At 48.8% G+C, this 27500-nt stretch overlaps 1 protein-coding gene across 1 annotated transcript in view; it reads left to right on the top strand.

Moving 5' to 3' along the window:
- Nucleotides 1-5380: 5380 nt before the first annotated feature.
- The window catches only part of efnb1 (ephrin-B1), a 60766-nt gene continuing 38646 nt past the window's right edge, over nucleotides 5381-27500 (top strand). Inside the window, exon 1 of the mRNA XM_079744636.1 lies at nucleotides 5381-6401. Coding sequence (XP_079600762.1) covers nucleotides 6286-6401 — 116 coding nt within the window. The 5' untranslated portion in view covers nucleotides 5381-6285. The remainder of the gene's footprint in view (nucleotides 6402-27500) is intronic.

Genomic DNA, 27500 nt, shown 5'->3' with positions numbered 1-27500 from the left:
GGGCTCCCACCCTCTTTCTCTCCCTCATTCCTCTCTGTTTCACCACCAAAAACCCTTCTCCTTGCCCTCCTTTTCTTGGCAGAGATGGAGGCCTCTCTGTCCGGCCGTTTTCTTCTACAAGCCTACATGCCTCTCTCTCTCCCCCCCCAAGCCCCCAACCATCTCCTCTTCCCCTCCCTCCTCCCTCCTTCTCCCTACTCTCCCTCTATTTCTCCCTGCGTCTGGAACACAGAGTGTGACCTAATGTTTGACAGACAAGTAGCCTGGGAGCAAAGACTCATCTATCAGTGGCTTGCAATTCTATTAGATTAGACAAGAAGCTGCCTCCCTACCGCCCCCCCGGCAAGTCACAATCTGCCATATTCCCTCCCCATCACTCCAGCTCGTGCCCAGCACGACTTGCAAACAATGCAGTCCATGGTAACCAAATAATCCGTTGGAGTTAATAATGCAGCCTGTGTGTTTGTGTGCGTGTTTGTGTTCCAAACAAGCTCCCCCATGACTTTTCATTTTTTTGTGAAAATACCCCTCGCTGCCTCTGTGTGTCTTTTCCTCCTCTTTATTGTAATTATATCTGATAGCTAAACGAAAAAGGAAATGACAGGACATTACGGCGAGCACAGATATACGGATCACACCCGGCAACAGACAAACACTGTCATCAAGAGCACCGCTGTTTACGGATAGACCGACCGTGCCGTCGTAAACATCTATTGTGGAGGATCGCTTTGAAACGGGCACTTTGACGGCTTTAATTATTGATATGGCTTGAGGAAAGCGCTGGGGAGAGGGTGGAGAAGGGGGGGGGGGGGTGTTGAGAGAGAAGGAGAGAATTAGAGAGGGGATGGGGAGGGAAGAGAAGAGAGGAGAAGAAAAGAGAAGGAAAGGGAGAAGAGAATTTGCATTCACTCTGCTGGGGACGTGAATAAAAAAATAACTGATGTTTATTTCGGATTGGGGATAGGTCTGTAATCAGCGATTTTCCTGTTGGTCATGAGCGAGATGAAGAATAAGAGCTAAGGGGGTCAACCAACCGGAGAGAAAAAAGAAAAAAGACAGTAAATGGAAAGCGTCTGGACACTAATCAAGCGGCATCACAAAACAGGAAATGTAGTTTTCTCAGGACACCGCAGCTGTTGTGTTTGGCCCCGCCGCTGCTACAGTTTAATCAAAGCATAGCCCAAGCACTCGTCCAGCCGCTGTTCAAGTGTCTGAAAGCCTCTGAAAATAGAGTCTGTTTAACATTATCCATGTTTTCCCACTGGTTAAATGGCCCCACTGTTTGGAATGTGTCTGTGTTGTTTGCAATCATGCTCTCGTGCCTCCCTGAGTGTAATGGAAGTGGATCCTCCCGCTGAAGACACACAACCGGTGCGTTTTTGCCGACTGTGTGTACGTTAGACCTGTGTGGTAAAACGTGTGTGTATATACCAGTATGTGTGAGACAGAGCGAGACAGAGAGAGTAAGAGCATTTTCTTGACGGTTAATGGGTGCGCGGTATTGATTGCAGCTGGAATGTGTGAGTCACAAAGTCACATGTTGCTTGATGTCTTCCAGATAACGTCCGTTTATAACCACTTGACCCTCCTTGCGACGCTGCTGATGAGCTCTGGTTCGTACCTGCTGGATGCCCACCACCACTAGACTCCCTCCCCAATCCCCAGCCCTCTCCTTGGATCCCTGGGGTGGATGGATTCTGAAGAGCTACAGGGTCTCCCGGCTCTTCAGTTTCAGGGTCCTGTGGGATTTAGGCAGTGGCACCGGGCCATGTCAAGGGGGAGAAGGGTTGCGGGTTGAGGGGTGAGGGTGATGGCGGGGTTGGGGGAGGCGTCAACCTTCCAAGGGTTCATTAAGGGCAGATTCAAATCAATGCCATGCAGGCAACCAAAGAGATTTGTTTTCCCTGTGAGCTTTCTGGATTGGGGTCAGCCTGGGAACGATGATGTCATGTGTTCGGTGTTTCAGTGTTTGCCGAGTGTAAGAAGGAGGCGCGGGGCCTTGGCGCATGGACCCCCGTGTGGGAGTTCTCTCCAGAGCCCCACGAGCGACCTGCTACAGCTACAACACACCAGGCTCTTTGTTGTTCTAATAATGATGTACAATCGTTGGGAGCACTCTACGATGCGGGCTTAGGGTTCTCATAGTTGGGCTTTTAAGTGTTTGGGTTCTGTTCTAGAGTTTGGGTTAGGGGTAGGTATTGGTTGGGTTTGAGGGTTTGATTTTAGGTTCTAGAGCTAGGGCTAAGGGTTCCTATGGGCTGCATTTCAGGGTTTTGTTTCCAGTTCTATGGTTGGCTTTTGGGCAGGGGTCTCAAACTCGGGGCCCCGGGGGCCAATTGAGGCCCGCTGGATGATATTTTGTGGCCCCCCTACTTGGCATCAAAGTTAGTGTTAGTGCGGCCCACCCGTTTGTTGTCAAACGCACATTTTTGCTGAGTGGCTTGCCACGCTTTTTTTATCACTTGTGATAGGGTGACCAGATGTCCCGGTTTTGCCGGGACAGTAACCAATTTTGAGTTGCGTGTCCTGAGTCCCGACAAAAGAAAAAGGACGCTAAAATGTCCCGGTTTCCACCAACCACTATGAAATGTCCCCTGTTGTCAGCAATTACATAGCCAACGTGATCTAATTATAGCCCGATCATTAACTTAGATTGGGTCAGTTGTGCTCCTTTTTTTCTGTGGAATACTTGATGCGGCCCAGCCTGACCCAGACTCTACCTCCAGCGACCCCAGGTAAGTTGAGTTTGAGACCCCTGCTTTAGGGTAAGGGGGTTGTAATTAGCTATGTTTTAGGGTTTCGTTTTCGATTCAAAGGTTAAGGGTTATTTTCGGTAGGGTTTGAGGTTTTGGTTTGAGGATTAGAGTTTTCACATTGGTTGGGTTTTGAAATTAGGTCTTTGGTTTTAGAGCTTGGATAATGGTTAAGTGGGGGTTAAGGTTAACCCTAACTCTATTACATAATGTATAAATTAATATCTTAGTTAACATGAACACCATTAGTAAACATGAATACTATTAGAAAATGATTCATGGAAACATTAGTTAACTATAAAGTAATTGGTTAAAAGCTATTTACTGCATTAACCAATGTTTTTTGTTAAAGGGTGTATTAATAGTTTAATTAATATACCCTTATTGAAAAGTGTTACCCAATTAGTATTACCATCGGCACTTGTAATAGTAGTAGCCATAGATAGAGAATAGTATACTAATACTTACATGAATACCAGGCCAATATCTTAATGCTATTGCTTAATACACAAACAAATAATAATTATATATTCAGCTTATATAGCATTTCTCGAAATACTCAGTTGCTGAATAGATTGAACACAGAATTAAGACATTAATAATAATGTAAATTCAAATATGACCAAACAATACAAATACACTAATGCTATGACTAATAGGCCTACTAATAATAGTGAAACCTGTGAGAGTGTGGCAGAAGAAGTCACAAGACCGGTAGTTCTGTCCAACCCTGGTATCAAACCCTGGTATCAGACTACATTCAGGCTATTTATAGAAGCACCAGTATCTATTCACATTAACACGTCGGGTCGCATACACCAAAACAAACCCTTGGAAAAAGCTCAACAGCATAAAACCAAAGAAACATAAAAATGCCATAACATTTTCATATTTCCATATTTTCGTAGATTACCATTTCAATACATTTATCCCGTAGGCCTAAAATGCTGCATGTTGTGATATATTATATATTTTATGGTGCTCTTTGAGTGGGTGGTATATTTAACCTTCACAATATGACAGTCTTTATATTCATGTGGCAAAATGTATCACACTTTTTTCCTGTTGCAATAAAGGTCAGGTTTCAATATTCCTCTATTATATTGGTGGTTTATGAGGTTTATGCTAATTTTCTAAGCAAGTGATCCCAGGTAACAATAAGAAACAGCCTTACAACTTAAAAGTGTGCTATTCTGCTACTGCATGTTCAATGTCACCTATAATACAGCCTTGATCCTATTGGTCCGCTCCATTTGTCAACAGCTGTGGTAGTCATCAGTGCTGTGCTCCGCAGAGTCTCATTGGCTCAAGACAGATCAGGTATCTTCACTTGGCCATCTGATTGGCGGTTTGGGAGTCAGGTATCCCGGGCCAGCCATTAGAGATGGACATGCCATCTCTCCGGCAACAGGGATGTATTTGAGGTTTCTATGACTACGCTTACTCTCTGCAGCCACTCTCGTGTCAAGGAGCGTCTTGGCAGCCAAAATCCTCCTTGGTCGATGATATCACACGCACAAACGCAACTACACTAAACATGTGTGCAGGCCTGCGAAGAGCAAGTGAACTGTAGCCTGCAGAGAGAGAAAGGTTTATAATTATAGTGCAAAGTCGGTCCTTCCTTTGACCAAACATTGTTGAGCTACTTCTTTATTGTGCCAGTTAAGGCCCAATAAGGAAGCCCAAATGACATTTATAGGCTTTAAGATAGGCGCGGACAGCCAATGCGCAAAGAAGAAGGGCACTTATAGGCTCTTGTCTTTTCAAATTAGGATTTTGATTTCTCCCAACTTGCGTGTGAATCGATTTATTTACAGCCGTTAGGGGGCGGCATTGATTGATTATATAAATATAGCCCAGCTGAAGAGAACTCCATGGCACATACAGGCGCGCAAACAGGCACGAGCACTCACGCACCACGTATCCACATATGCGCAAACAGCCCCCCCCCCCCCCCCCCCCCCCCCCCCCCACACACACACACACACAAAGGGGGCACAGGCATGGACATGATCAATTATGTGTCAAGCATTTTCTCCTCACTGAATGAATGGGCCAATGACTATAGGCTGCCGACCGTCCATTGTCTATTGACACTGGAGAGACGAAGTTCTCATGCAGTCCATTATCCCACGTGGAGACAACGAGAAAAGAACCCAAAGAGAAAATTAATCATCATTTATTTCCAACGCTACAGAAGCGCGATTACTTCCGCCAAGCTGGCCCGGAACCCTCCTCATCAACACCGGTTCAAAGTTTTCCTCTTCAAGCATTTTTACACATGCGTCATTATCACTGCTGCTTTCTAAACCATGCATGGCGCGTGAAGACCAAAGTCCATTTTAATTTGGGTCATGATGTGGCGATAGAGAGAGAGAGAGAGAGAGAGAGAGAGAGAGAGAGAGAGAGAGAGAGAGAGAGAGAGAGAGAGGGGAAGAGCGAGAGAGGGCGAGAGAGAGAGGGGGGGGGGGGGGGGGTCAACCAAATAACGGACCCCATACATGCCCTCGCTTCCAAGTTCGGACAGCGAGCTCTGATTGGCTGCCACTGATGCGGTGGGCCGTCCCCCTATGCGCCTCCACTGGCATCGTGTTACAGTAGCAGTTTAGCTCGAGCTGAGGCGCAGAGCGGAGGACGCCGAGTGGACACGGTGAAACACCGGTTGGAACTATTAGCTGGCCGGCGAGCGGGGACTGCGTTTAAAGCGTCCGTGGAGGCGAACTAACTGGACTTAAACCCCGCGACATTTCTTTTTTTTGCACCGAATGTCTTGAAAAAAGCCATAGCGTGGTCTACCCAAAGACCACACAGACACAGTGTGCACGACTTGGAATTATCAGCCACTCTTCACGAGAGAGAGCCGTTTGGAAAAAGCACTCGCACGCTGTCGTACGAAGGGACCCGGAGAGGAATATTCACCACAGAGAGAGAGAGACAGAAAAGGCGAGATTCAAGCAGAGGAACACGGGAAACTCCAACGATGCGATTGGAATGAGGTAGCCGGTGCAGAATTTTCCAGCGCGCCGTGGAGTTGTGACTGATGGACGGCTGTTGTCATCGTTAGGCGGTGGTGGGCTGCGACAGGTAGCGGCTCCGGGGGAGACTCGACAAAGGCACGGGGGATAGCTCTCGCGCCTCCACCGCGCTGTCAATCGTCGCGCTGCATCCCAGCACCTGGGATCAGACGCGACTCGTTTTAACGTCATCTATTTGCCTTCGAACAGTTTTAAGAAAAGCAAGCCACAGGTCAACCAGGACACACACACAGGGGGCTTTCCTTGGCCCGGATCGAATCGGTCGGGTCGAGGTTCGCTCGTTTCTCCTGCGGACAGTTCAGTCAAGGACGCGGCTGGAGTAGGGGAGGTCCTCGGGCCTGATTTGAAGAAGTTGGTCAGAAGGACATGTATCTGATATCGACCTCACATGCCCCCGACTAATCAACGCTCACATTCCACCGGGCCCGTACCATTGATAAAGGCTGCCACGCGCACCGTCCCACGCCCGTGAGTTATTGCCCCACTCCGCGAAGAGAATGGCGGGGCTGGCGTGCTGGAAGTATTACCTTTGGATCGCTATCGTCATGGGCCGGACGGCGACACCTCTGGCCAAGTCCCTGGAGACTATTATGTGGAGCTCACAGAACCCCAAGTAGGTGACACATTTCGTTTGTGCTGTGCAAAACAACGACGAGCTCCTGAGAGTGTGCGAGTGTGTCGGTGTGTGTGTGGGGAAAGCTGGGCTGGAAAAGTTGCGTTGTAAGGTGGGGGAATTATTTATTGTGGAAGGAACATGGTTGAAAACATTCAAGTTGATATATATATATTTTACTTATATTAAAGTGGTATATTTTGTACGTGTGTACATATATTAGTATACGATTATATGCAAATTAGGGCTTTTAATTTGATAGTTGGGCCTATGTGAACATCTTCACGGTAGACATTTAGGCAGACAAAACAATTCTAATAATCATAAAACCCAACGCTTATTTGAAACAAAGTGTCAATGTTTCCCCATTAGAGAGTCGTGGGCTATTGTATTGGTTTTATAATTTTGCTTGAGTGGAAAAGTGCTATTTTATAAGTTGACCATCTCCTAGTTGGCTCCACTTCTCGGAAATAAACGGGAACCCTAGGCCTATATAAAAACGTACTCACACAAAAAAATGCAACACAGCAGACACATAAAAATGCAGGTGAGGCTTGCCAACTGTGTCAACGTGTAACCTAGTTTAATGTATTGAGAAAAAAATATTCCCCCAGTTGGCTGTTTTCTGGTGCTCTAAACACGGAGGGCCCAGACGCTCGTCTTGGGAAGCAATTTCCCCATTTACGGCTTCATTTAATTCAACACGAGACAAACAATTTCTCTTCAGATACCCACGGATAATGGGAAGAAATTAATCACATTTCAGTTAATTGTATTTGGCATAAGCCCAGTTTGTGTTTTTTTTTTTACCCCATTATATACATGAAGGTGAAGCAAGACAAATATCCAGCATATAGTTTACAGAACCCGAGCTACTGATCATAAAATCCAGTTCTGGTTGCAATTATCACCCACTCAAGCTCTGCTTCTCAGATGTTAAGAAGCATGGGAGAAGAATGGAGAGCTGGAAGCCATAGCCAGACCGAGGCTGAATGGTATTCAAGCTGAAGGTATAGAGGGGGATAAAGGGGGACTCTTTATGGGGTATAGCTTATCCGCTGATGGTAGCATACCTTGGAATAGTTAAAGGGAGCTTGTTAAAATGACGATTTTTAAGGTGTGAGTGGGCCAAGATCTACCTCTGTGAGACTTTGTTCTATTAGTCATCCATGATCGCGTTAAAGCTGATTAAGCATATTTATATCCTTATAAATGCCACTCCCTGATCGCTCTCTCTCTCTCTCACACACACACACACACACACACACACACACACACACACACACACACACACACACACACACACACACACACACACACACACAGGCAGGAAAAGTTAAAGGAGATGGAGACCTTTATTGATTGATGATCATTGAGACCGTAAATCACAGGATGAGGTTACGCCAGGAAGGAACTCCGGCTTCTACTTCTCAATTTTAAGTCTGCGTTACCATTTCGTATCAATCAACCAAAAAACCAAGAAACGTTAAGGTACAGAAAAAGAAGGGAGAAACGAAAGGCACCCCAGCCGAAGAAATGTCATAAAGCTCACAATAGAACAACAACGCATTCTGCAGAGTGTTCTCATAACCCAATTATCCTAGCGCTCTGTGCTTTTAGAGAAACAAAGGACAATTATCCTGCCCAAGTCGCAGGCCTCTCGAAAACAAAGACAAACCTGTTTTTCCTCCAAAATGTATCAGTCAGCAGCCGTGTGCAACGGGTGCAATAAAGAACCAAATAGTCCACGGCTACGAGCCACCTCCTCCTCGGTTCCCTCCCTCTACCTGGCCTTTTATTCACCTGGGTTGGATTCCCTGAAAGGTAGGTGAGAATATAAGGGCAGAGAGAGGCAAGTTGAGAGAGATAGAGGCAGGGAGAGAGACACAGAGAGAGAGTCACAGAGAGAGGGTGAGTTGTACAGTATAGTATCTTGTGACTTATCTAGATTTACGATGTCGTAGTTCCTCTTCCACTTTGGGGACCACTGCTGCCTCTTCTAATAAATTCATCCGCGCCTGCCTGCACACGCACACGCACACACACCATGAGTTATGAGCCAAAGTAAACACAACCAGCAGGTAAAGACAACTGTGCCGTGTGGTTTTCCATTGTGTGGTGAAGGGCTTGTTGTATGTGTGCAAGTGTGCGCGTGCGTGTGTGTATGTTTGTTTCTGTGTGTGTGTGTGTGTGTGTCTCTGCATGGGCTGAGCATTCCCTGCAGTATGGATTTCCATGCAAGCGGGCGTGCTAGCAGACCCGCTCCCGCGTTATCAATAACTGGAGCTTGCTTAATTGATTTCCTTCCCTGCATTCCGGAAGAGACCACATAATTCATCTCCCTGCACCCTCCTCCCCCCACCCTCCCTCCCCAAGCCCCCTTCCTCCCTCACCCAGTCTGGAGACAGAGAATTGGGATTGTCATTGTGTGTGTGGTTGTGTGTGTCGGAGAATTCGACTGTGTGCGAGTGTGTGTTTAAGTTGAGTTTAGCAGGGGTAAGTACGGCACCGTACAGCAGCAGCAGCACCGGGCCTATTTAAAGCCCCGGCGGTATTTAATTTGAACCTGGAAGGGAAGTGGGGAGGGAATGACACGCAGAGAGAGGGCCGGACATGCCCATGTCCTCCGCCGGCCCAGAGTCCTCTTTTTAGGGAGCGCCACACATCACGGCAAATCGGATTAGCGCTCATTTGGCTGAGTGGGATTACGCTACGAAATGTCATTTTGTTATGACTGATCACGTCCCCTTCGGTTTGGCTGGAGTTACTCGATACAATGATGTGCGCGCGCACACACACACACACACACACACACACACACACACACACACACACACACAGGCACACGCACACACACACACACACACACACACACACACACACACACACACACACACACACACACACACACACACACACACACACACACACACACACACGCGCACACACACACACATAGGCACACACACAGGCACACAGGCACGTACACACACAGGCACGCGGGCACACACTTAGATTCATACTTTTATATTTCTGGACATATAAAGTGTATACAGACACAACGCTCGCTTATGACATAAATATGGGAACACACGCACACGCGTGTATTAAATTCAGACTCACTCAAAACCCTCAAAAGACATATCTGGGTATATATATATTTATACACTCCCATAACCCTGGTTTACACCATGCATATGGAAACACACGCGGCAGCTCTCTGTGTGGAGGAATGCTGCGGCGGCGGCAGCGGCGGCGATGCCACTTTAATGATAATCCGACAGGCGAGCTCAGAGCTGTTTGGGCTGCGTCCTCCAACCCGGCTCGGCTAACATTTACCTCATGACCTGTAGCAAACACGCTCTGCTTGTGGCAGCCCAGGGGAGAGGAAAAAACCCAAGATGGGGGGTGGGGGGCGGGGGGGGGGGGAAGAGACAGAAAGCACACCGGTGCAGGGGTAGAAAAAACAAAAAAAAACCACCCCACCAGCCCTCTCCACCTCAGTGAGTGGAGAAAACAGCCGGGGGCACGCGGGGAGGCAGCAGCTCCCTCTGATGTTCCCCTCCACTCACCTCCACGAGGAGAGGGGCAGCGTGCAGCCGGGTACATTCAGCCTGGACGGACTGACGTGGTCCCTAGCATCTCCGTGTGTGTGTGTTTGGGGGAGCTTTCCGCTTGCATGTGTTTTAAAGTATTTATTGGTGTTTGTGTTGTGTGTGTTGACTGCTGGTGTAGTCATAATTTTTTTTCTTATTAATAATTCAGTAGTACCATTATTATTATTTTTGCTGTTAGGATTGTTAATGGTAAATATATTTAGAATATATTTCCTTGCTATAAACCAGAAATAAAATAAAAATAAATATATATAAATATATATACATACATTTCAACAGATCTATGATAAAATATTGTTATTATAATAATACATTTGATTTATAAAGTATTATAAATAATAATACATCTATGTAAAATAAATGCATAGAAATGTATTCTAAGTAAATATATAAATATACTCACACACTTGTACGTATGTTTATATACCTATAAACACAGGCTTGAATACACACCAGGATAACATACACATGCTGTAACTTCGCTCCTGTTTGTGGGTGAACATTTGTATTTTATTTCTAAAAGTGTGGTAATTACTTCAGTGATCCCCTGAAGTTCATTTAGTTTTATTCAACTTTTTTCATTTTAGTTGGCTGCTTTTGGCACAGCTTGTAGTACACAGAATGGTCTAATTAAAGTTCAAGTTTTGTTCTGCCATCTTGTTTCATCCCCTGGAAAAATAATAACACTCCTGTCTTTCTGTCAGTTCACGTCTCCCTCAGAGTGTTGTAAAAGGGAAAGATAACACGTTTGTTTAACAATAACGATCCTCTGACAGTCTGAAAAGTGATGCACAGGCTAGCGATGCTACGGTGACATGTAAATATTGCAGTCATTTCACTCGCAGGCTACGAGTGCCGTACTAAACAAACTGAAACTGCCACAACCTGTTAGACCTGAGCTAAGTAAGACCAGCCAGAGAACCAGGCTGGAAACGCTTCTGGTTCCGAGAATAACGAGCCGGCATGGGCACTGCTCCGGAGCGAGCCACTGCTAGGAGGTTCAGGGGGGTGGGGAGGTATTTGTTCCAGGCTGCAGTGCAGAGTCCCCCCCCCAACTCCCCCCCCCCTCTCTCTCTGCATCACCCCTTCTCCCCCACTCCCTTCCACCTCTTCCTACTCCTCCACCACCTCTCTTTAGGCTCTGATCATGTTTCCCACTGATAGAGATCTCATTACACATAGAAGGGACTTAGAGCCTCAGCCCTGCTCAGAGAGCCATAGAGAAAGAGGCACGGAACGGAGGCCGAGAGGCAGAGAGGGGCCCCCGACCAATAAGAGTCACTTCTGGAGAGCAACTGGCCCCTGGTGCAGTGAAGGCAGCCTGTGTGCTGCGACAAGGACAGCTGCAATTGCTTTTCTGTGTGTGTTGTGTTGTGTGTGTGTGTGTAAGTGTGTGTGTGTGTTGTTTCAGCGGTGTCTGTGTGTGTGTGTGTGTGTGTGTGTGTGTGTGTGTGTGTGTGTGTTGTTTCAGCGGTGTGTGTGTATGTGCGTTGTTTCAGCGGTGTATGTGTGTTTCAGTGGTGTTTGTGTGTGTGTGAGGACAGGTTCCTTATGTGGTCAATATATATGAAGTACCTGGACTCTGTGGTTGAAGTACTGACCAGCTCTTTTGGGAATTGTTCTTTCATATATTTAGTTATTTATGGTTCGGCTCCAGATGGACTTAGTTTATGGCCTGATAGTTTAGCCTTCCAAACCACGAAAAAAATCCTCCTTGATCTTCTTTGGTGCCTGTAGTGGCATGTGGTCTGTAAGAATCTTTATATTGAATAGATTTGCATTAGATTTATTATTTCCATTCCCAAATGTATAGCATTCATGGCTAACACAGGACAACAGCTCGGTTTCTGAAATGAGTGGCAGCTTTGTGTAAGATAACACAGGCCTTATTCAGTTGGCTTTTGTAAAATATCTCATGGAATACTCTTCTGCATTTCCTTTGTGGCCGGCATCCCACACGTAGCTACAACCTAACCCAAACACCGCTATACCTACCAACGAAAACAAAGCATACATCTTACAGCCACAAGTTCAGTCATTTCTCCCATAACCCTTTAGGTTATGGCGCAACCACCCCTCTGAGAACACCCGGGGTTAAAACAAACGCTCCGGCATAAACTTGTGTGTGTGTGTGTGTGTGTGATTGTGTGATTGTGTGTGTGGCTGCATGCGCACCATTGTTCTTTGTGCGCTCACAGAGGAGCATTAAGGAAACGCGCTGAGTGTGGCAGCGTGCCTTATAAGCAAAAGTGTTGAGGGGCCCCTGTTGCTGTGGGCCCGGAGGCACTGAGCGGGTGGTGGTGGCAGGGCCCGGGGCAGTGGCTGCCTCGCAGGCCTCTCTCTCTAGCCCCGCACAGGCACTGCTTCTCGGGACGCCAGGGCCCCGGCTTGCCAGCGACCAGGAAGTAGCAGTTAGCTGCCCCCCCCTCTCACTGCCAATGCCATGGGCCTTGGCGTCGGACCCAGGGCCGACGTGGGAGCTGAGGCTAGGCGTTTGGCGAACCGTCGTCTTTAAAGAGTTTGTTTTGTTTGTTCCTTTGTCGTGGTGGTTTGTGTTGTTGTTGTTGTTGTTGTGGCTGCTTTAAAGTGAATCGGGCACGGTGGGGGGGGGGGGTGGCTAGGAGGGTAATGTAGGAATGCCGAGGTAAAGGAAGTCACTGTGGGGAGTTTGGGAGGGGGGTTGGCTAAAGAAGTTGAATGGCTAAAGTCTGCCTGTTGTTTGCTGTCGTCGTTTCTTTTTTACATAAGAGCAGATGAAAATGAGGGGATTAAAGAGGGGAGGAGAGGAAGCCAGTGGAGACGGTTGAAACCCAGCCCTGGGCTCAACCGCACATCCTTTCAGTCCAGCGCTGAGCTCCCCAGATTACTTCCATGTGTCAGTTCGACGGGGGGGGGGGAAGACAGAGAGAGAGGAGAGAAGAAAGGGGGTACATCGGAGAGAAGGAGAGGCAGTGCTTGAGGAAGCGAGAGGAGTCGCCGGGTGACGCGGAAAAGCCAAGCGGTACCCCGGGACCGGGCTGGAGATCAGCGCGGGTGTTGGACAGTGGAACGGATCAGTGTGACAGCCATCTCTAAAACCATTACCCCTCCATGGGCCGCGCGGAGCAGCGGGACTAGCCTGCCTCCCAGGGGCTGACCTCATCGCACACTTTAACTGTTTCTCACGGAAATACACCCCCGCCCCCCCGTCGTCATCCACCTCCTCCTCCTCCTCCTCCTGCACCTCCTCCACCAGCTCCTTGTGTCGCGGTGGCGGGCCGCGTCGGGCTCCAGTGCGGATCGGCATGCAGCCCTGGCGAGAGCAGCAGGGTAGCCTCAAAGACGTCCTTAGCCCCTCAGATATTAACCCAGCATGGGACGCCGCCTCCGCCCCCCCCAAACTAAATGGTAAAAGCACATGGGAGGGGGGCTCTCAGTCACGAGTTCAGTGTGACATTTAAAAGACTCAAAGCAACGGCGTCGCATCAGAATTACAATTATTTAATAGGGGAGGGAGGCGGATAGAGTTTGGAGGGTGTGACTCATTTTGTTAAGTGTTTGTGGTTTTGCACGGTTCAGGTTGGAGTGTGATCGAGTCATTTTGGTAAAAGGAGAATTATAAATAACTGTTTTAAAGCTTTTTGAAATAATAGATTGAATAGAATATAGGTGTTTTATTGTCATTGTACAGTACTGCGAAATAGAGTGGCAGTCCTAATGGAGCATTCACTAATAAAACAAATGGAACACAAAGTTAAAACTACACTAATTAAGGTGTTAGTATATATATATATATATATATATATATATATATATATATATATATATATATATATATACATACACACATAATATATGTCTTTGCGATGATATCAAAAATTATATCACATATATACACATTTATATTGATTGTGTTATATATTTAATAATAATGTTAAATGTACAGTTTGAGTATTCTCCCCAGTATTCTCTATGAGTATTCTCCTTAAGACAGAACCCTAAAGAAACCTGATGGATAATAATGGTTTTTCATATTCAAATATTTATTATCAGAACAAATAGTTGACAAACATTAAACAGAACCAACATCGCTTTACATTATACACTAAAATAAAATAATATTTTAAACAAATGCTGTGAGTCCCAATACATCAAATAGCTTGTTTAAAAACCTCTCTCAAACATATTAGAGGTAGAATAGTAAACACTGATTAAATAAATTAGTCAATATGTAAAACACTGTCTGAGAGACCAGAGCTGGGGGAGTGATGTTTTTGGAAAAATATCTTTCGGCCAGGCAGTGCTTACTTAGCATCCATCACTCATTAGCCCCCCTGTTTTTCAACCATGCTTATGGGCATCATATCTTTAGCGATACAGTGTGTAACTGTGCTGGCTGAAAAAATAGACCCATTTTTGGTTGTCAAACTACAGAAGTTTGACTAGCAGTAAGGCTGTGCTGTTGGCTACTACTAGTCAGTGCTCGGTCAGAGTTTAGGTAGCCGAACCATTTCCAAATATCTGAAGTGGTGTGAACTTTCTTTGGTACTTTGGCGCACTCTGTTTCGCCTCCACTCATTTTATGTAGTACACACACAGGTTGTCATCATGACTGGTTGTGAGTGGGTTAGGAAAGGAAGGAACCATGTGTCAAATAGGATTACTTCACCAAGTCACCTACCTTGTATGTACACATGAATTCTGAATTCTGATTCTGATAAGATAGAACACATCAAACAATACGATAGCAGACGAGATATTGCACTTCTGGATATTGCACATTCGCTGAGATGTAAATTGCACTGCAGTGGCCCTTTGTGCAAGCAGTGCGTGGTCCGAAAGTGTAACTGTTGCACACAGCCTGGCCCAGACAGTCTGGGTTATTTTAGTGGCTCTAGGGTTTGAAGCTGTTCTTGAGACAGTCTGTCCCTGGTTTTGATTGTGTGACAAAGCGAGTATGTTATCACTTTATATAAAATATAACTTATTATAGTTAAATACTCCCATCAAACATAAAGTTTGGATATTAAAGTTTAAAAGCCATCCGTTTCATTCCGTTTCATCCTATAATTTCTCCGTTTTGCAACCATCTGAAAACGACACCATCAGGAATCTCCCGGCTCCAATCAAGCAATTATTTATTAATTAACTAATCCATCTGTCCGGGATAAAGACTTGAATAGAGCGAGGGAGCGAGTGGGAGAAGGGCGGACGCAGTCGTACTCTCCGGTGTCTCCGAACGTATCATTAATGTTCATCGCGGAGCTCCCCGTCTATTGATATACGAGCACCGTTAATGGAGGGTGGTTGTAATTGAATGGAGTGGCAGGATAATAGAATGATAGAACAGTAAAGTAATGGCAGAAGCACTCCCCCCCCCCGCACGCACAGAGACACACCGACCCAGCGGATGCATCTCTTGTAAGTGTGTCAGTGTGGCAGATGGAGCTGGCTGGATCCCCCCCCCCTTTCCACCCACTCACCACCAAGCCTCCATCTCCTCCTCGTCCTCTTTATATTATTAATAAAGCTTTATTATAAACCAACGGTCACAGACTAGAGAGAGGCCCGGGGATGAGTGACGGAACAGGGTTGCTGGGTTTAATCCCGGAGACTTTCCGCTCCACTCGCGGTTTACGCTCCAATAGTAGCGCAAAGGCACCCATTTCTTCCTACTCTAACCCTCTAAAGAGTTTCGGTTCTTGTGTGTGGCTGGGTGGGTGTGTGTGTGTGTGTGTGTGCATGTGGTTGAGTGTCTATGACAGCATCTGTGTGCGTATCTGTGTCAAATTTTTACGATTTGAATGTTTCATTTATCCCTCCAATTTTTTGTTCATCTTTTATTCCCACCATACGGATTGTATGAGTGTGTAAGTCTTTGTGTTCACGGCGGTGTGTGTGTATGTATATGTGGTTCTATATGCAACGGCCTGCCCCATTTAACCCATTCTGGCCAGTTTCTTGGCTCAGGCTTTTCTAAGCAAACTCCCAGCATGGGCCAGTCTCACTCGCCCTGGATAGAGGAGCGGAGAGAATAGGGGCCCTGGGGGCTCTTGGGAGGGGGGCCCCCTGCGGCTCACAGCCTGGTCCCAGGTCCCCCGCCCTCTCCTGGGCCGCCCTGGGCTCGCCGAGACCCTGCGTGGCAGCTGTGAGTGACGCTTCAATCGCCTCACCCTGGGACGTCCCACCGCAAGCCGGCATTCCCTTTCACACCTCGGAAACGGGTGGCGGTGGGTGAAGGAGGAGACAATTACACACATATTCAGCAATCTGCCTGTCCTTCAGCTATCTCGCCGTCCCCCCAGAGCCAATGTATAGCCCATTTACCCAGGGATCTGTAAAGGATTTGGGAAAGTTTCACAGCTTTCGCAAACACGTCCAACTGCCTTTACTAAACAAATTAGTTTGGTAACTCTTGAGAGTCCCTTGGTAATGGGCTTTAAAGTCATGCTGTTTTTTTGTTCTATTTCTTTTTCCGAGAATGTCTGCTCCAAGTACACAAACAAAAACGGCAAAAACCAAAGAACAACCCTAAACAAACTATCCCTCAAACTTGTATAAAGTTGAATGCCATCGTGCACTTTATCCCCTGATATTCTGAAAATATAAGTAATGGAAATATAAAAAAACGTCTGAGCCCCTTTTCAAGCAGAGTTAATGCTATCATGTATGGCCTGTCAGTAAATTGAGTTTGTCTCCAGGCAATTGGATTGAGGAATCGTAAGCCAGCAGGATTTAAAGTCTCTTAATTGAATTATTTTGATTGCCGACTTGATTGATGGAGTCAGATGCAAAGCCCTTTCCCCCTGTGTTTTTTTTTTTTGGTTTGACTAATTCCTCTTCCAATACATCCATACCAGACAGATACAAAGGCCGGCTGCAATCAATCACATCCCCTGCCCTAAGCAGAGCATTTTGCCCAGGCCAGGGATATGTCCAGTGTCTGGGTCACATAGACTCTCACAAGCCATCCGGACCACGCAACAAAACTAACAATGACATCACATAGCCCAGCATTCAAAGTTCTAATCTTCCCATAATGCCACACTAAAGCCCCACCGAGATTCCAACGGCAGCGAGAAAAGGGCTTTAGCCTCTGCTTTGGCTCCTCCCCCTCCCCCTCCTCCCCCCATGGCCTCTGGCAATGTGTGTGTGTGTGTGTGTGTGTGTGTGTGTGTGTGTGTGTGTGTGTGTGTGTGTGTGTGTGTGTGTGTGTGTGTGTGTGTGTGTGTGTGTGTGTGTGTGTGTGTGTTTGCACACACTGGGAAGAGAAAAGAGAATTCCAGTTTGAATGGAGATGTCACTGTCAGAGTCTGCCCCTTCACATCGGGGGGCAGATTTGCTCCAGAACAACCATATTGTCAACGTGTGTGTGTCTGTGTGCATTGTGTGTGTGTGTGTGTGTGTGTTGTCTGTCTCTCTGTCTGTGTGTGTGAAAGATGGAGCCTGTCGGGGAGGGGGTGGCAGGGTTGGGGGGACGAGGTGGGGGTGGGAGGGGAGGGGGGTCCCCCTGTTTCCTCTCCATGCTAAGTTCCTGCAGCGGTGATTGGAGCGCGGCGGGACGCGGGGGCCTATACTTCATCCCGTTTCATCTCCGCCACACATGTTCCCCATTACGGCCGTGTTTACTCTCCCCCCGTGATGTGCCCGGGCCTGGGTGGAAGCCTCTCATGTCTCCCATATTGGAAATCGGAGAGAGAGAACCCGCCCCCCCCCCCCCCCCCCCCCCGCTTCTGCCAAAGCAAACACAATATTCAGCCGACATATCTCCACCTCGCCTCGCGGGCCCGCGCGGAGAACCGGCGCTGGAGGCGGCACATTAGCTCTGCTTAATGACTAGCCGCCGCCGCCGCCGTCGCCGCCCCCAGCCCCCGGGCGCTGTTATGCTATATTTACCGTCTTTATCTCCGCGCCCGGATTATCCCGCCACTCCGTCTCGTGCTCCTCCTCGCTCCATCGCGAGACGGAGCTCCTCCTCCTCCTCCTCGCCCATCTCACTCTCCACCTCGCAGAGTTTTGCTCCCCATCGTTCTGTCTCGCGCTCCTCCTCGCTCCTCCCTGCTTCTCCTCGCTCCTCCTCGCGCTCCTTCTCGCTCCTCCTCGCCCGTCTCCTGCTCCCCCTGGCTCCTCCTCGCTCCTCCTCGCTCCCCCTCGCTCCCCCTCGCTCCCCCTCGCTCCCCCTCGCTCCTCCTCGCTCCCCCTCGCTCCTCCTCGCTCCTCCCTGCTCCTCCTTGCTCCTCCCTGCTCCTCCCTGCTCCCCCTTGCTCCTCCTCGCTCCCCCTCGCTCCTCCTCGCTCCCCCTCGCTCCTCCTCGCTCCTCCTGGGCCTCCTCACTCCTCCTCCTCCTCCTCTTCCCCGACGGTGACCTCCACTCTCCCACCAGCCCGCTAGGGATTTGAAGGCCTCGAGATCCAGCTCTCTAAAGCCTCCCCTCATCCCCCTCTTCACACTCGACAGAACATACCTCCGCCTCCACCCCGTTCTTCCGCTCTCTCAGAGGGGATAAAAAACTTTCCCGGCGTCTCATCGCCGCTACACCTCGCTGCGCCTCTCCGCCGCCGTTGCCGCCGCCGCCGCCGCCTGCCATCGCCGCTGATTTATTCATACCTCCCTGATTGTAGCACCGTACGCATCCCTCCACCACCGCACAGACGACGGCGCCCGAGCACGAGCACTGCGAGTCAAATCCCTATTTGAAATATACATGAGGTTGCATGAATATATTTATCTAAGTGGCGGCTGATCTGGCATCTGGCGGCGTTCGCCAGCCTCATTTCCTGTTTCGCATCCTCCACGCTACGGCGCAGAGCGGCGAGCTCCTCGAACAAGGGCCCTCGCGTGCGGCTGGCCCGTCCCGGCCCCCAGGAACGAGCGGTTCGGGGCCCCGGCGCTTACAAAGCGGAGAGGGGGGGAAGCGGGGAGGAGAAAAGGGGGCAGGGAAAGGATTTGCCTCCTGTTGAACGGGGCGGTGGAGAGGGGAGAGAAAGGGGGCCCTTCAAAGCGAGACCCGGCTGGCCCTGGCCGGGGCCCGGGCCAGCCTTCTCCCTGCATCAGCCGCCCGGCGCATGACGGGCCTTTGAAGAGGCCGGTCGGGGCCGAGACAGGCTGGAATTGGGCGCTGCGTGCTTGTTTTCAGGCTTTGTGTTGGGTATTTTCGTGTTTGGTGGTGGGGTGTGTGTGTGTGTGTGTGTGTGTTGGGTGTGTGTGTGTGTGTGTGTGTGTGTGTGTGTGTGTGTGGATGTTGAGTGTGTGTGTGTGGACTTTGTGTGTGTGTGTGTGTGGGAGAGAGAAAGAGAATGGTGCTAGTGTATTTGGTGGTAGGTTATGGTAGTAAAGTTTTGCGGTAGCGTGTGTTTGGCAGCAGTGTGTGTTTGGTGGCCCTGTGATCGGGGTGTGGGCGGGGGGAGATGGGAGAGGGGCTCCACTCTTCATACTGGGGTGGAATAATTCGTGTCGACCTCGAAGCTCCTGGCGTAACAAATGAACAGCTGCTGTGTCATGTTAAGACGTGAGCACACACACACACACACACACACACACACACACACACACACACACACGTGTACACGTACACACACAAACACACACACACACATGCGGACACACACACCCACACAGGACCATCATGGCAGAGGCATTATGGCGGAGTGTGTATACATTAGATTAACAGTCATCTGTGGTTAGCTCCTGCAGATCGGGGGCCTGGTGTGTGCGTTTGCAGATGGCAGCAATAACGATCAGACAGGCCTTGTAATGGAGATGCCCCAGTTTTCTAATGGCTTCCTAAAAACAACACATGGGCGGCCGTCTTTTTACGAGGCCGCAATCCGCAGGGTTATCGCAGAGCAAACAGTGTGTATAAAGAATGGGCGGCTCGTCAAACAACCTATTTATTAGCACGCACGTCACCCACCCACACACACAAACACACGCACACGCGCGTTTCATTGGGAACACTGACAAGCGCACGTCTCTCCTTATCAGAGGAGGCGCAGGCTCCTGCTACACCAGTTAGCCGCCGGTCCTCCTCTCCCTCCTCCTCCTCCTCCTCCGAGCTCGGCCTTCTTAATGAGCCTAATGATGTGTGAGACCGTGTGATCGCATCCGTCAATATGGTCGCTCAATATGGGACTATGAGCGTGGGGGGCGGGGGGGGGGGGAATAACACTGACAACTCGAAGCACGTCGGCCTGGATAAGATCTTTCATCTGTGGGAGGGAATAAAGAAAGCCAATTTGTCCCAGATTGGACAGGACATGTGTAGCTGCCTTTCACTATCACCAGCGCAGATTGTAAGAGGAGGATTGACTCTGCGTTAAACATTTGCAGATAAGGGTCCCTCTTAAGAGGGAGAGAGAGACAGATGGCGAAGAGCGAGCAAGTGAAGAATATTCTTTGGGCTATTTATGCCAACTGTGGTTAGCGCGAGCCACGTTCAACTTCATGTTCGGTGGCAGAGTTGATTTTCGGCGAGGAGCCCGGTATACATTTCACTTTCTGTTGTAATTACGGGGTTTTATGTTTAGGTATCGTTTGTTTTCAGACAACATCCACCAAAGTCCACTTTTTTTGTTATTGCGATGTTGTATGTATTTCATTTAGTAGGCTGTGTTTATTTTTGTTTTAATGCCTGGAATCCGACAGAATGCGTGCATTGTTGGAAAGTAGCCTTGGGTCTTTTTGGGAGTACGTCTCGCTGTATTGACTGCAGATGTGGCCCTTATTTACTTCCAGAATGTTCCCTTTCCTTTCCACTTCCATTTGGGCTCTAAATATTTGAAAAAAAAGTGACATATTTTCTTCCCCCTCTGCATATTCAGTTTATAATACTGAGTCAGATTAAATTTGTATTCTGCTCTAATTTGCATTTCAATTTGCCAAACTCCCATTTTTCCCCCCTCATGTTTTTCTAACCCTGACTAAAAAATGTCTCGTAACGCCATTGTCCTCTGTTGCCGTCGTAAAACAAAATGGGATAAGCCCAGCCCAAGACCCCAGTGATACTGATAAAAGCGGTGTTTTCCCTCTTTCTATTTTCTCCCCACGTGTAAAGCAACCCGTGTTTGATTGATCTCTCTCCTATGGTCTTGATCCTTGGGTTGGGCCTGATTAAAGCGATCCATCAGTTCCTCTTATCAGGGCCTGTGCAGATTGACTGGAGCACAGTGAACTAAAAGCCCTCTCTCTTTGTATTGTTGCAACCAACGGAGTCAGAGGATAAGGACAGCGGGGTGATGAGTCGCGCTTCAGAAAAACCCTCTCTCTCTTTCTTGGAGCCTTTTTGAAACACAGGCAAAAATACCTCCAGGTTGCTTAAAATAAATATCTTGGCGTAAAATGAGTTTTAAATCAGAACCGTTGCGCGCATTGTCTCGCCATTGCGCACACCGCCAGGTACCGCCCCACACACACACACACACACACACACACACACACACACACACACACACACACACACACACACACACACACACACACACACACACACACACACTCAGACATAAGGACACGTTGCAGCCAAACGTGTTACCGTAACCTTTAAACAAGGTTTAAGGCACGGGCAGCGGCCATTACGCTACAAAGAGTTCCTCTCTCCAGAGGGAAAGCAGCTAAGTGATGTTTCCTGTCCATAAGAATGTCACCTCCCAGCCAGGGAGCTGACCCCCCCACCCCTGCCTAACCACCCCCCACCCCCTACGGCTTCGCTCTTTGACTCACAAGAAAAGAAGATAAAGACATCTCTCTCGCTCTCTCTCTCTGCTGACAGCCTGTCATTCACACGCCCATACAGACACACAGCACCTAGCACACCGTGTCGTTACCCGCACAAGCAGCCGCGCCAGGCAGACACACAGACACTTATTGTGTGGTCGCTTTATTGTGTAGAACCAAGCGTCAAGCGCTCAATTAATGTAACGTAATCTATGACACACACACTCATAAACGCTTGCATTGTCGTACAAGGGTATGAACGCATGTTCGCTCGTTAGACAGCCACACATGTTAACACGCACACACGCCACGCACACACACAGGTATAATAAACAGAGGTATAAACCACAGACATGAGGCACGGGACGGCGTGTACAGTTGGACGTTTGCATGCATTTCCCCGGGCCGTGCGACAGGAGAACGAGGAGCAGACTAGGGGCCGTGGCGTTTATGAATCATCTGGGAGGATTTGCAAGTCAAATGGGCAGTTTCATAAGACAGGGCTGTTATTTCCTCGAGATAAATTTAAATGTCTCGTCGCTTTTTTCGCCTGACTCTAAAGGCCGATATATCAAAGGCGGGTGAACGCACGGCGGTTGACGGGCGCGGGGCCCTCGCCTTGCCCTCCCGTGTCGCTGGCAACCGGCTATTATCACCACGCACGCGCGTGTGTGTGAGCCAACAGATGGTTTGTTCCCTACAATAAACACACCGCTTTGCCTTTTCTCGGTTCTTCCTGTCTCATTGCGTGTACACACGGCCAAAAGGCTATTATACCTCGGTTAAACGCACCGTTGACCCTCGACATGCAAAGCCGAATATCTTTCATTTATTTATTTATTCATGCCCCCTTTCTTGCACAGATAATGTGCCCCCACTGCCCCCACCCCACCCACCGCCAACCAACAGCAATATATATGATGACATTATGCGGTTGTGTTATGACGGCTCCTTCCGAGGCTGACGACGTTTTATTATTTCTTTCTGCAACCCACTACTCACAGGACAATAATATCGCTATCACAACACCGGTATATTTCCCTGGCGCGCCGCCCTTATCCTGAATAGAAATCAGCGTTAGTTTACACAGGCAGAATTTGAGGTTTCAGAGCGATTGTTTATTGAAATCATGCAGGGACACGTCCTGCCAGGAACAGGTGTGAACCTGCAGGCACGCCTTGTTGCTGGGGGGGGTGAGGCAGAAAGGAGGGAGGAAGGTGGTGATGGAGGTAGTAGGTGCGCTAGGTGGAGGAAGTGGTCGTCCGCGTAGAACACATTCATTAACCTGCTATCAAGCTAATCTCCTGGCTAATTCATTTAGCGCTCCTGTGTATTAATATCCTCCCTGCGTCCCCCCCGTTCCCCGTTCCGCCCCCACCCCACGGGATGCGCGAGCGCCGTCGCCATGGCGATGCTTCGGCGTGTCATTATTTCCCCGTCAGATGAGTGATATCCCAGAGGGCCGCAAAGGCTGTCCAGGGCTGTTTGAGAGAGAGAGAGAGAGAGAGAGAGAGAGAGAGGGGGCTGATTAGAATTGCAAATGGCCGCCCAGTGTTGTGTTTATTGTGTGTCTCAATATTGGAGACAATCAGGCGAATCAAAGCTCCTCGCTGGCGAGATAGGGCTGTGAGGCATTCAATGTGGGCCCCACTGGCTGGCATTGGTGCCTTAATACTGCACATTGCTTCCTACCCCCCCCCCCCAGTAGACACACACACACACACACACACACACACACCCCTCTCTACTACTCCTCTAGTCTCTCTCCACTTGTATTCTCCTTCTCAATTTCAATGTATTTCCTTTGCTCATTCTCTCTTCATTTTCTTTTGGATTTCTCTCTCTTGTTCTATATCCCCTTCCGCTTCAATTTATCTTTCTATCGCCTCCCTCTTCATCTATATTTAGTTCTCTCTGTGCCTCTCTCTCTCCCTCTCCCTCTCCCTCTCTCTGTGTCTGTCTGTCTGTCTGTCTGTCTGTCCCTCTTTCTGTCTCTGTCTCTCTCTCTCTCTCTGTGTGTCTGTCTGTCTGTCTGTCTCTCTCTCTCTCTCTCTCTCTCCCTCTCTCTGTGCCTCTCTATTTGTCTGTCTGCCCCTCTTTCTGTCTGTCTGTCTGTCTGTCTGTCTGTCTGTCTGTCTGTCTGTCTGTCTGTCTGTCTGTCTGTCTGTCTGTCTGTCTGTCTGTCTGTCTGTCTGTCTGTCTGTCCGTCTGTCCGTCTGTCCGTCTGTCTGTCTGTCTGTCTGTCTCTCTCTCTCTCTGTCTGTTCGATTGCCCCCCTCTCAGGGATCTGTGTAGGTTCTGAAGTGTGTGTGTGTGTGTGTATGTGTGTGCGCACAGCTGGAGAAGGAGCCACTAAATCTCGAGCGCTCTCAATCATCATTGCATTGTGGCTGGCCTCGCGCACGACTGAAAAATATTAAACACGCCTTATGATAATGAAAGTGCCCGGCAACAGACATAAATATCACGGGCGGTGCGGCGAAGGATTAAAATGTCTTGTACGTTTGCTCATAACAAGAAATTTGTCATTGATTTCCCAGCTCCCGGAGTCGTTACAGGCGAAATTATCCGCTTTTTCATCTGTGGAAAATCTCTCTCTCTCTCTCTCTCTCTCCCTCTCTCTCTCTCTTTCCCTTCTCTCTCTCTCTCTCTCTCTCTCTCTCTCTCTCTCTCTCTCTCTCTCGCTCTCTCCCTCTCTCTCACACTCTACTCCTCCTCCCTCTCCATTCTGCTCTCCTCCTCCTCCCCCTGGATTCAAAGGGAGTCTGTCTGTGATGACTCACACACCCAGACGCACTCTGATATCAGAGCGGGGACATTTGCATCAGCTGCATTATCTCTTTCTCCTTTCAGGATGGAACGAAAACGCCACCAATTTGCTGAAGCGCCGTCATTACTTTGAAGGGGGGAGGGCCGGCAAACGGCTGGGGGGGGAGTGAAAAGTGGTCTTGGAACGCGACATGCTTTCCCTAACCAATCACTGTTGAAATGTGGAAGCGTTTCCTCCTCCTCACAACTGGCCATTAGCCCGTCGGGCCGGTTATTGACCCACGGTGTGCACAAGTTTTCTGCTGAATCCATCTGAAAGCCGTCTCAGGGAGTCTGTGTTTTAGCTCACAATGTAATTCACTTTGTCAGGGGCTAAGAGAGTCCTACTCCAGGTTTGCTACTGTCCAGGATGCACATGCACGCGCTCACACGCATGTACACACACACACACACTATCACTTGGTTGGCGACGCACGCGTGACCGTGCATTCACAGGAGCGTGCACACCGCCCCCCCTCCCCCCAACCCTTGGTATGTTACACGGGATAATCCCCCCTCCCCCCCATTATTCCCAGGGTCATACGTGTTCCCTATTTAGAAGCGCATGACCAGTCAGGACAAGTGAGATACGAGCCCCCCCTGCCCCCCTCCGCACAGGCATGCTTGGGAGACAGGTATGACCACAGGGGCTGGCGCGGGGGGGTTAAGAGGGTGAAATGTGGACGGGGCGGGGTGCGGAAGGTAACTGTTCCTTTTATTATTTTTAAGACCACACCACACACACACACACACGCACACGCACACGCGCGCACACGCACACACATTCTCCAAGCCGCCATAGGGTAAACGAGAAAAAGAAGGAAAGAAAATGTGTCAGAAGGAATGTGTTGTGTCGAGTCTCTAGAAATCTCACACAGATTCGGTTAGGATTTATAACGGGGGTCTTAGGACAAAGATTGTGTGTGTGTGTGTGTGTGTGTGTGTGTGTGTGTGTGTGTGGGGTGGGAGGGGGGTTGAGCTTCCTGTAGCTTGACGTGAGCTTGACGTGCGTTTGATATGATACGATGGAGAGTTGGTGGTTTCTCACCGCCGAGCAGTAACAGGCTGATCATGTGAGAAGCTGCCGCTCGTGGCTTATTTAGAGCGGGACGTGCACGGCTGAGCTTGACAGGCAGCCCACTTGATGAGACTTCTATGGTGTTTGCGTTGTGTGTGTGTCTTTGCGTGTGTGTGTGTGTGTGTGTATGTATGTATGTGTGTGTGTGTGCATGTGTCTGCGTCTGTGTCTTTGCGGGTGTGTGTGTGTGTGTGTGTGTTTGTGTGTGTGTATGTATCTGCGTCTGTGTCTTTGCGGGGGTGCGTGTGTGTGTGTGTGTGTGTCCCTGTGTGTGTGTGTGTGTGTATCTGCGTCTGCATCTTTGTGTGTGTGTGTGTGTGTGTGTGTGTGTGTGTGTGTGTGTGTGTGTGTGTGTGTGTGTGTGTGTGTGTGTTTCTAAGTGTCGGATCGCAGACTGTGCTGTTTTGTGTGTTGTGTGTGTGTGTGTGTGTGTGTGTGTGTATTGGTGTGTTTGCGTTAACCCAAGGGGAGAGTTCATGAGGTGACAGCTCGTCAGCTGTTTGACTTTTCCCAGTTTCCCCAGGAAAAGCATTTTGAGAACAATGAAGAAGAGAAACCGCCGACCAAAGGCTTTGTCGAAATGCCACAAAAAGCGGAATGCGAAAAAAATTATAAAACAAAGAAAAACCGAACAAACAAATGCCAACAAAAAAAAGAAACCCTCTTTTTTTTCCCCGGTCAGCAACTGAATTATTGCAGTTCCCTGAGTTTGGAGACCGGGGGGAACGTTTGAGTGACTGGGCTGCACTGGTAGCAGACAGCAGATATCACCTTCTGGACTCTACTTAGCCCATCCATCATGCTGCGGGCGCTACAATAGCAGGAATACAGGAAGAAAAGAGTAGAAGTCCCGTCTCTGAGGACGGGACACAAGATAAATATTGTGTTACAGCTTTCCCTCCCTCTCTCCGCCACAATTGTCCTCAACGCTGACAGACGAACAATGGAAGTGTTTTGAACTTTGCTAGCTGCGCTATCTTTTTACTTTAGAGTTCAGATCCGGCATGTCAGGGCTAGCCATCTCTCTCTCCCCCCCCCCCCCCCCCCCTTCCCCCCAAGATTGATCGATCGGGGACCCCCTGTTTGTTTTGCCCCCATCTCAGGATCTTATCCTTTGTTCTCCTGCAGCAGCTCTTTTGGTGAGCCTCCAGCTCTTCAACCCTCGTACTGTAGCTGTGTCATATTAACACCTGCTAACAACAGCCGCTCGCCCATAAAACATCGCTTTCGACTCCACTTTGATCGCACAGAGCCGCCATAAAAATTCATGGCAGGAAAGGGGTGGCTGTCTGAATTCGAATCGAGGCAGTCCAAGCTTCCCTTTTTTTACAATGTGGGGTAGGAGGAGGAGAGAGGGAAAAAAACACAAAGTACATGAGTGTTTGTCGGTGTGTGTGTGTGTGTTGGTTACCAGGCTACACCGGTCCTGTAGAAAAAATACCATTTAACCCTAGGACCACCACCTCCACACTGTCAGCAAAACATGTGTCGCCCCCAAAGCAGTGGCAGGGTATTGTTCTGGGTTCGACCTTGACCCTCCCACTTCCCTTGGAAGGAGCGAACAGAGAATTTCCCTTTTGCTAAATTAATCATAACAGGAGTTTCTCAGGAGACTACTGTGCTTCTGGTGCCAGGTGAAGGGGAGGGGAGGGGACGGGGGCTGGGGGGAGGGGATGTACATGTTGATTAGGTTACCAGAAATGACCCAGAGATGACCAGAGTGACCAAATACTCCTTAGTCGACACATCCCAGCCCAAATGTGGAAAACTGCGAAAACGAGCCACGCCACGCTAAACGCATTAAGAGACTCCTTGTCTCTCTGTTCGCGTTCCTAAAAAAACAAAAAAACAAGTCTTCAGGGTTTTCCCAGCCTGATTGCTTCCCGAAAAAAACTCATGACAATG

The sequence above is a fragment of the Pollachius pollachius genome (genome assembly GCF_949987615.1).
Source record: "Pollachius pollachius genome assembly, chromosome: 10".
Classification (NCBI taxonomy): domain Eukaryota; kingdom Metazoa; phylum Chordata; class Actinopteri; order Gadiformes; family Gadidae; genus Pollachius; species Pollachius pollachius.
The sequence above is the reverse complement of the archived record's forward strand: the minus strand, read 5'-3'. Positions and strand labels throughout refer to the sequence as shown.